Genomic DNA, 10,062 nt, shown 5'->3' on the forward strand with positions numbered 1-10,062 from the left:
TGGGGCCGAGAAGAAAGTGAAGACCCCCTCCCTCCCTCAAGAAGCCAACTGACTGGTCCAAAAACCAACAAACCAACAAACCATTGCAGCCCGAGATGCTGGGGGGCGGGGAACACCCCGTCCAGCTCCAAATTACACTTGGCTGACACCCAGCCCTGTCCAGTCACCCCGCCCCCCGCTCTGCTCCCGGTTTCCTTTCCCGCCCCTCTGGTCCCCAAGGCGGACTAAACTGGGGCAGCTTCTCCGTCCTGAAGGAGATTCCCGACACCTAGGTTTCCCACCCTGGAAAAGGAGAGAGAGCAGGACAGAGCTGGGAGAGGAAGAGACAGAGAGGGGGGCCGGACACCGGACACCCTGCCTGCGAGGGGTTAACGCGCTCCACTGGGCCATTGCCCCCTCTCTCCCAGGACTCACTTCAATCGGTTGTCGCCGGAGTGGCCGCCCTCTGAGCACGTGTTGCTGCCGGTCTGCGTCAACGCTGAGTAAACAGATGACTGGCTGACAGCGCCGGGAGGGGCTATTTAAGAGGCAGCGTCCTGCCGGCCCACCTGAACTTGGCTCGGCTCCCTCGCCACTCCGTACAGACGCGAAGCCAGCTGCGTCCTACTCCGAAGGTAGGTTCCCCGCGGGGAATCCCAAGTGTCAAGTTGATTTGAGAATGCCGTCTTCAGTTTTGTGCCCCTTTCGTTTTATTTTTGTTTTCTGTGTCTTCTTCCCGACAGCTCGGAAGACATTTCTTAAAGTCAGAAACAGCAGGGAGGTCTGGGTGGGTAGAGCTGCTTGAAAGACTTCCAAGCGCCTGCTTTGTTCTGGTCTGCAAGCAATGCTGGCTTATCTATTTGTGGGGATTAGCATGCAAATTGGGATTCGCTAGATGTTACACAGAGGTGCATGTCCTTTGCAATCTCTGCAAATAAACTATCAAGGGGTTTTAAGATTGAAATTCATTTTCTAAATACTGCAGAAAAATTCAAGGCTTTAGGGATAGAAACATGCCAGTGTTGTATGTGCTGGTGGATCAAAAAGGCGGCGCTTTGCCAAGGACAGAAGCCTGAGCGCATATTTCGGATTTTTAAAAACCCTTCCTGTGTTTTGCATAGTGGTTTATTGCCAGTTCCCATATGTACCTTAAAGAAACTTTATAAATACGGCTTTTCTTTTTTGTCCCCTAATTTTAAGCTGTGCTTCTCCTTTTTCACCCTTTATTTCCCCCCTGAAAAGCTTCTTGGCATCCAGGGTCTCATTTCTCCCACGGAGTCTTCTCTTTAAGATATTTTCCCAGCTTTAATCTCTTGCTTTCAGTTAGAAGACAGACGCTCCAACACTTTCTGAAACAAAAGGAAAACAGAAGACATTTCTTATGCTAGCCAGGGCAGAAGACAGGGTCTCAGTCCGCTTCCCCGGGGCACTGGTGTGGTTCGCCCAAAAGACAAACGGGGTGTGCCCAGACACGCGGGCTGTGGCCGCTTGGCTTACATCTGCGCCTGGTGAGCCCTCGTCTGTGCACCAGTGTGGCGGGCCTGGGGCCCCGCGCGTTTGGACGGAGCCCCTTTTCCGCACCCCAGTTGCCCCAAGCCTCCGCAAGAGCCTGCGATGCTCCCCACCACCACCACCACCAGTCGTTCACGTCCCTTCCCCTTTGCTCCCCGCAGCCATGAACGGCGGCGTGTGCCTGTGCGTGCTGCTGGCGGTACTGGCGGCGGGCGCCCTGGCGCAGCCTGTACCCGCTACCGACCCGGTGGGCCCAGGGGCGCAGCAGGAGGAGGAGGCGCCCCGGAGGCAGCTGAGGGCCGTGCAGAAGGTGGACGGCGAGCCCCGAGCGCACCTGGGAGCGCTGCTGGCCAGGTACATCCAGCAGGCCCGGAAAGGTACGGATGTTCATTCATCTGTAGGGTTCTTACCCCTCGCTTCCGACCCGTTGCGGGCCTTCCAATCCAGACCCTCTTCCCTACCGTCTGGCTGGTGGAGGGGAGTAACCCCAGGGAAGGACACGCAAGGCGACGCGTTAAGCTAAAGATTTTTCACTTTCTTCCCACCCCCACTCCCACCCCGCCCCGCATTAGCGCTGCGGCCGGGACAGTACGGTTTTCTGGACGTGCTTTGTAGCAACTGAGAATGAGGGTGGAGGATTCAATTCATGAAGGAAACCCTTTTTTAAAAAGCTTTCTTGAAACTAGTTTTTGGCACGTGTTGTTGTTAAGTTCAACGCCATATTATAAAGACATTAAAAGATAATGACCGATAATGACTCTAGAAGGGTTTGCCGATCTACTACGTACCTAACACTGAAAATGCGGAAGAGCCAGGAGCCACCCAGACAGTGACCCTGGGGAACCCCTAGCAGGAAGGGATCGATACCAAGAATGCTCTTGAGTTCTGACTTCGAGACAGTTGAAAAAGCAGTGACAATGTCAGTTTTCACCGAAGAGTGTCACGGGTGGAAAGAATCAGTAGCCCTTTTGAGTTCTCCTTGGCGGTGATTGAAAGTGATTACTCAGGAGACCTGTGTGTTCTTATTTTGCTGTTGGAGACATGGTCCCAGTTGCAGCAGGAGTGGGCACAAGTCAGGTTTCTCAGCATCTCCAGGAATAAGTTGATTCGGGGGCTCCCTAGCTGGGTGCCATAGTGACAGCCGGAACCCTTTCCTGGGCCTGCCTCATCTGTAAAGCAGGGGTGAGGCTAGAGTTCCCTTAGGTCCCTCCTAGCTCTTTGTGTGATTCGGAGAGAGGCTGGTGCGTCTGTAGCAGCCTTAGGAACCATGATTGTGACTGGGGTAGTTTTTTTCTACCAACTTGATCCACAGGGACACTGATGCCACACACCGGCTATGGGGCAGTGTGCTAAGCTGGACCAACACAGCTGGACAGTAAACCGCAAAAACAAACAACCAAACAAAATATGCTGCTGGGAAGGGTGGAGGGTGGCTCCTTTCCCAGGAGGCTCTCTTACCCTCCCATGTGCCAGGGCCTGGATTTGAACCTTAGCTCATGGCTTGACTAGACGAGGAGAAAACGATGGGCTCAGCTTTCATCTGAAGGTTTTATATGAAGGTAAGATCAGAACTTTTTGACCAGGGCAATTCAGAAGGAAAAAGAACAACAGAAGATGATTTGTTATATTTTGTCCTCTCTTCAGGAAATTGTCCCAGCTACCATCTTCGTTTTGCTTTCTGGCTAATTAAATTGAGAGATACGGAACTACTAGTCAGATGACAGAGAAAGTCTGAAAACTTTTGGAGTTCCTATTGATTGTCTGTCTCAAAGTAATTTAATATCTGTCCTTGGGTGTGGGTTGAATTTCAGCCAGACCAGTCTGAAATATCACAGGTTTTTCAGAGAGCCGTAATCTGGAACTGCCTCCCCATATTCAGGAAAGAGCCACCAGAAATAGGTCTGGGAAAGAAGCCAGTTACCAAACTATTTCCCCTGAACGGACACTTGATGGTGGCGTTATGCTACAAACCTTAGCTGGAAGTTTCTTCCTAGCATCTCTTCCCAGCCACCTTCTCCCTTTGCCTGTAGAATGTCGTGCCCAACAAGCCCACGTGGGAATGGCAGCCCCGGGTACTTTAGCTGCCAACACCCACGATGAGCACTAGGTAGAAAACAATCACACTCTTCTCTTTGACAAATACGAGCCAGGAAGAAATATTTATCCCCATATAGTTTCTTTGACTATTTTGAGAACATCCTGGATATCTCCTCAAGTACAGTACTTAGGCTTAAAGATTCTAAACACTGTCATGTATTCCTTGAGGAGTGCTCAAGAGTTTACCGTCAGGAGCTGCCTGCAGAGTTTTCAGTGAGGGAGGGGAAGCAGTTCTGTTGAGGGCAGGGGACATCTAGCTTACACCTGCCCCACAGCCCACGAAGCTCTCTTGCTTATCTCGGTAATATCCGTGCTGTCTCCTGGTCCTCAAGGAAGCCCTGCTTAGTGACTCCCTTTGTCCCTGTGGCAGCCGGGGCTCTAGTGACTTTGCTCACCTCACAGTCTGTTCCAGCCCTGCCCGCGCCTGAAGGTCTGGGAGCCATTCAACTTCCCAGCCGTACTGCCCCTTCGGGGCTTCAAAGTTTCAAGGAGCCAGGCCCTTCCGTTCAATTCTGTAAACCAGTTGGAGTTCCTACCTCGTGTCACTGTGGGCACGTGAGCAGGGACCCTGGTAAATGGGCGCAGCGTGTGGAATGGGGGAACTGCGATGCGTAACTAGCACAGCCACCGGGACTGGAAACGTGGTCCCCTCCCCAGCCCCGCCCCCCCACAGCCCAGGCTGCTTGCACACATTGACACTGCCACTTTGCCTTCATTAACTGGAACTTGGAGCTGTGCCCAGCCCTTGATGGGGGCATTCATCAGCAGCAGACAGAAGGATGGGCCATACTTCCGTTAACTGTGTACAAGTAACTGGATCTGCAAGGTTTTTTTGAATGCGAGGACTAATATTTCACCTGAAAAACACAGAACAATTAACCAGTCGGCTCTGTTTGCCTTTGGCATAGGCTGGAAATACCTGTGAAGGGGCTGGAATGTGCTGGGTTGACTCTCAGTTCCAAGGCTGGGAGTGACTGAGGTAGGGGTAGGGGGAGAAGAACGGTTGGGGACATGGCTCTGTATAATTGTTTCTGGTTTTTAATGCAGCGGGCTTTACCTGGTCATCCAATAAGACAGAGGAACTGCTCCTGCAAGCTCATTTCTCAATAAATAAGCCATGGTCTGACTCTTCGCTGCCTGTGGGCAGGAGCTGGCAAGGGCAGCCTCAGACAGAAGGGCTGAATGACAACATCACAAGCAGTGGGGACACCGTGGCCCCATGGAGTGATCTGCCACCGCTCTGCTCTTAGAGTCCCTGGGCTTTGCCCTTCGAGGTCCCTGAGGGACCTTTCTTGTCTCTTAGCTTGCACAGAAGAAGGCATGATACTGATTTCATATCCAGAAGGCCACAGTCTGTGATCTATGGGTCAGGACTGTGTCACATGTCCCCAAAGAAACTACTTCTTCATGTCCCTGCTCCCTCAATGTCAATTACACGTGAGAATCATCCTGTTCCTGAGGACTTCACTCCCATCCCCAAGGCCCATTGCTCATTCAGTTATTGTATTTTGGCCTAAAGGGATACATGAAATAACCCCCTATTTTCTCTCTGCCCACTCTTCACTGAATGTTACTGACGTAAGATTTTGATCTGACGGGGTGCCTTTTTCTCAATATCACTTTCTCAGAAGAAGGTAGCTTCCAAATTAATTTCTAAATAGTATTTGCCTAGCAATGGGACTTGACTCATTTTTAAAAAACCATTCAACATCAAAATATTGTATATTGTACTTGTATTAACAAGAGTACAGCTACATAAGAGAAACCATCCCCCCCTCCCCAGGAGTAGGGAAACCAAGGCAGGTCCCACAGTTGGTAAATCCTCTGAAATCCTTACAGATTGGAAGTCATACCCCTCACTAGTTAATATTACCCTCCCAGACCTGGGTCCTTCTCTTAGATTTTGGTCCAGCAAGCCCACTACTCGGTAGCTCCCTGATACCTTTAAGAAGGTGCATGTTACATATTGTCTGGCTTTTCTCATTGTTCTCCTTTACAGATTGAATTAGCGATGCTCTTAAATATAATGGCCCTGTTTCCTTTTCCCTTGCGCCTTGTAGCTCCTTCTGGCCGAATGTCCGTCATTAAGAATCTGCAGGGCCTGGACCCCAGTCACAGGATAAGCGACCGGGATTACATGGGCTGGATGGATTTTGGTCGGCGCAGTGCTGAGGAGTATGAATACCCCTCCTAAGGGACCCTGCCTCTGTCAGCACACCAGGAAACAACCTCCGGGCTCAGAGGAGGCAGAAAAAGAAAACAATCACACTCATAACTCATTGTTTCTGAAGTCTGACATTTTAAGTATTTATTAAGTTTTCAATGTGAAAAACATGCCTGTAAGTTTTCCAGTGCAACCTCACACCTCACCAGAATTGTACAAATGAAAGACAAATTGTCCTCATCTGTGACACCTGGTCCTAAAGTGTTGCTATGCTATTAAAATGATTTCATTCTACCCCCTCATTCCATGTGTCTGTTGAGCACCAAGACGCCATTTCATCCTCAGGACCTTCAAGGAAGGAAGCCTGATACGTGGTGACCAAAGACAAATCCTTTCGGTAGATGGTTCCAGAGAAGGCTCCAGAAACAAGGGTCGGGCATTGGGCTGACTTCTCTGCTGTTGGCTAAGTGACCAGTGAAAGGGCCTTCTGGGTCAGCCCCACGGCCCAGCCCTACCCACCCTGGGGGTGGGGCCCCAGCTGGGGTCCACTATAAGAAGAGAATGTGCCCTGCTTGTAGTGAGCACTCATTTGTCAGGGTAAAGACCAGAAAAGCAGCTTGGGATGGAGCCTTTCTTCCATCTGCCCATTCCCACAGGATGTACCAACTCTATCTCACACCAAAATTTCCTCAGGCTTCTCTCAGCCTTTAAACAAATTATGGGGCAATGCCAGTCAGTGCTTTCACATCCCTTGGATCTCTCCATGGCCCTGTGGCACAGAAGTTATTGTCCTTTTACAGAGGGGAAACAGGCCCAGAGAGGTTGAAGTGGCTGGGCCACAGTTTCCGAGGTAACAAGATTCATAGACTCAATCATTCCCAGGTAGAGTGACCTCCATCACCCCAGCCCTTCCAGACTCTGGAATGCATAAGAACCACCAGGAAGTCTTGTAACCCACACACTCTGATTCAACAAGTCTAGCCTTGGACCTGATCAAGCTCCCGGGTGATTCCAGCACAGCGAGGCCTGGGCCACACTTGGGGTGGCAGTGGTCTAGAGAGGAGCCTGTGATCACAATCCCCTGGGTCTCACCATATTTCAAAGACTTATTTCAGGGCATGTTGGATGATTCTGGTAGCTATCCAGAGCAGAAGCTCTCCTTCCTTGAGCTAGTCCCTCCTCGGGTCTCCGTAGGAGTCTGTGAAAGAAAGTATGTTAAGGGAGCACCCGAGGATAATCTGACGCCTGCCACCCACAGTGCAGCCTTGCCATGTCTCCTGGCCAAGGCTTCCAGGAACCTCAGGTTCTTATCCAGCAAAGGCCACAGATGGCTTGCTGCAGCCAGACATGAAGCCCCAAAGGAACAGACATTGGAAAGTATGTTGACAAATCTATAACTGGTCCCGGATGGGCCGTCCTCAGCCCAGGGCTACCCTGCAAGCCCTTAGTGCCAGCTTCCTTGTTGATAGAAAGAGGATGCCAGGAAAGTCCTCAGAGGAAGAGAACTTAGCAATTCTTTAAGTTGAACTGAAGTCAGCATTCAGTGTAAAACTTGGACTCTGAATAGACAACTCATTATATTCTTACCTTGTGAGGTCATTACCTCATTCAGTCCCTACAGTTCGGTCTCAAAGACCGCTTCATATCTCAGGGGTCCAAGCCCTGGCCCCATACCCAGATGCGTACGTTTTTAGTGCAGAACACACATCTCACAAAAAACAACTTTTTTTCTGGGTGTGCAGGGGATCTTGGGTACAGATGGGGAGGTGTGTGTGTGTGTGTATGTGCACACACACGCACATGTACACGCACGTGTGTGTGGTGGGGTGGGGAATGGTGAAAGACTTGGAATTTAATATAAAATCAGTAATGGAGAATGGGTGACAAAGGCTTGATCAGAATTAGTAATTTAAAAATCAGGGAAGTGGATGGTAAAATATCATTTTCAAAGATAAAAACATGAGTCATGTACATATAAATGAACACACATCAAAGATGTCATTTAAGTCATTAATAAGGAGACCAGTAAGATGTCATATCATTTCAAAGGGCAGTCTGAAGGACAGACACATAGAGGCGGTCAAGAATGCTGAAATGAAGTTGCCAATAGACACAAATCAGGGTTGTATCCTTAGGCCAGTAAGATATAATGTTTGGAACAACCTGTTATCCAGGACAGAAAGTAGGTGTATTTTTCAGGGACGATATTCACTGGCATTTCTACAGACAAGAATCATTTGCAGGACTGTCAGTTTTCTATGGTTTATAAAGTAGCCCCGTCAGAAACACAGGCCTCAACAACATGGGATCCATACCCAGCGTCCCACTGAAAGGACACCCATTAATCTCCTTTGCTCGTTTCAGTCTTTCACAGCTCTTCCTAAAGGGGGAAAGGGAAAGGAAAAGGACATTTTCTGACCTCTCCGGGGGTGCAGGACTCTGTACAAGGAGACTCGTGAGCACCAGCTCGAGATGCTGTCCCAATCCTCCAAGCAAGGTGACCCCACTTTTCAAAGAGGAAGCTGGAGCTCAGAGAGGCTCAGTGACTTACCATGCACTCTGCCCACACATGGTGGTGTCAGGGTTGAAGCAGTTGGCTCCGAACTTTTAATGAGGCCACCTGGAGGAGATACCTAGAGTCTGCCCAAGAAGGAGCTTAGAGACTCATCTAGAAGCTGCGTCTACGTGAGTCTGAATTAGACCGAATCAGCTCTTCAAGCTCTGCTTCAAAGATGTCTGGGGCGGGGATGGGGGACGCACACACACTGGAAAACCATGATGCCCCCTTCCTCCCTCCTCATCGTCCTCCCCTCCAGCCTCCTCCTCACTCACTCCTCCCCACCCTCCTGTGCCTCTCACCATCCCCCTTCCTTTGCCCACTGATCCCCTTGAGTCCTTTCAGCGGGCAGGACCCCTGTCCCAGGCCCTGCCCCCTGCAGATGCTCCTGCTTCTTGCATTCTCAATTGTGCTAATGAAGGCTGCTCTAAGGGCCCCTTTTTCATCAATCCATTGGGATTTACGAGTAGAAAAGGCCAATGGCTATCACTCTAGCTCAACACACACCTTCCCCTACCAGACTCCCATTTTATAGATACTAAGTTCACTCACGATCACACACTGAATTAGTGGTGGAACCCAAGGTCCTCTCTGGAATGATTCCCTACCAGGCTGAGACACAGCGAATGTCCCTGCTGCTCCCTGCACTTGCTCACACCTCTAGACCTCTGGGTTCAGAGGCCAGACCCGGCCTGCCTTGACCAGTGACCACTCAAGTCTCAGCAAGACCAGTGGCTGCAGACTGGACAGAATTCCCTTTCCCAAGATTTGCTTTACCAAAGTCTGACTGCAGCATATCTCTCCTATAAAGTGAAAAAATCTTTACACAGTGCACCCCAAGCTACAGATGGCGTTTTTGTTCTCAAGGTCAGACAGTCACAGATAAAGGGAAAGGGAAGATGGGTGAAAGGTATTCTGGGTTCATGTTTTTAAAAACAACAGCTCAAAAACACCATCCTTCTTTCTTGTCTCAGGTTGAAGGGCTAGAGGAAAGAATGTTGACCAGTTAGCTAGATTTCCAGGTACCTGTGTATTTTTTTTTCAATATCTTCAAATTATTGTGAGTTCTGAAGGTAAGTACAGCAGATATCAAGCAAAACAAGAGAAAAAAAAATGCCTCACTAATTCCCCCTGGGTTCTGGGTTCTGAAAGGATTTATTTAAATGATCTGTTTGTGTCTTCCTCCTACTCTAAGATATGTCCTCCCAGAGAACCAGGATCAGGGGCTCCAGATGAGGGAGTACCTGCCCAGATTATCCACCACACACAAAGCCCGTGCTGGACAGACCTTCCTCCAGACATCTTCATTATCAGTCCCACCTCTCTGACCTCATTTCTTAACACTACCCCCTCACTTACTCATTACACCCTACCCTCATTGACTTGTTATTCCTTAGAAACTCTAAACTCACTCCTACCTCAGGCCCTTTGCACCTGGTGCTTCCTATGCCTGGTTCACTCTTTTTTTTTTTTTTTTTAGCTTTTCATTTTATTTATTTTTTCAGCGTAACAGTATTCATTCTTTTTGCACAACACCCAGTGCTCCATGCAAAACGTGCCCTCCCCATTACCCACCACCTGTTCCCCCAACCTCCCACCCCTGACCCTTCAAAACCCTCAGGTTGTTTTTCAGAGTCCATAGTCTCTTATGGTTCGCCTCCCCTCCCCAATGTCCATAGCCCGCTCCCCCTCTCCCAATCCCACCTCCCCCCAGCAACCCCCAGTTTGTTTTGTGAGATTAAGAGTCATTTAT

The 10,062-nt window shown here is 49.7% G+C and overlaps 1 protein-coding gene across 1 annotated transcript; it reads left to right on the forward strand.

Moving 5' to 3' along the window:
• The first annotated feature begins 458 nt into the window (after nt 1-458).
• On the forward strand, nt 459-6,046 carry CCK (cholecystokinin). The gene is made up of 3 exons (XM_046001440.1): nt 459-614; nt 1,653-1,868; nt 5,649-6,046. Exons 2-3 carry the CDS (start codon nt 1,655-1,657, stop codon nt 5,780-5,782), a joined length of 348 nt encoding a protein of 115 aa, XP_045857396.1. The 5' UTR covers nt 459-614; nt 1,653-1,654; the 3' UTR covers nt 5,783-6,046.
• The last annotated feature ends 4,016 nt before the right edge of the window (nt 6,047-10,062 follow it).

Source organism: Meles meles, chromosome 4 (assembly GCF_922984935.1).
Source record: "Meles meles chromosome 4, mMelMel3.1 paternal haplotype, whole genome shotgun sequence".
NCBI classification, from domain to species: Eukaryota; Metazoa; Chordata; class Mammalia; order Carnivora; family Mustelidae; genus Meles; species Meles meles.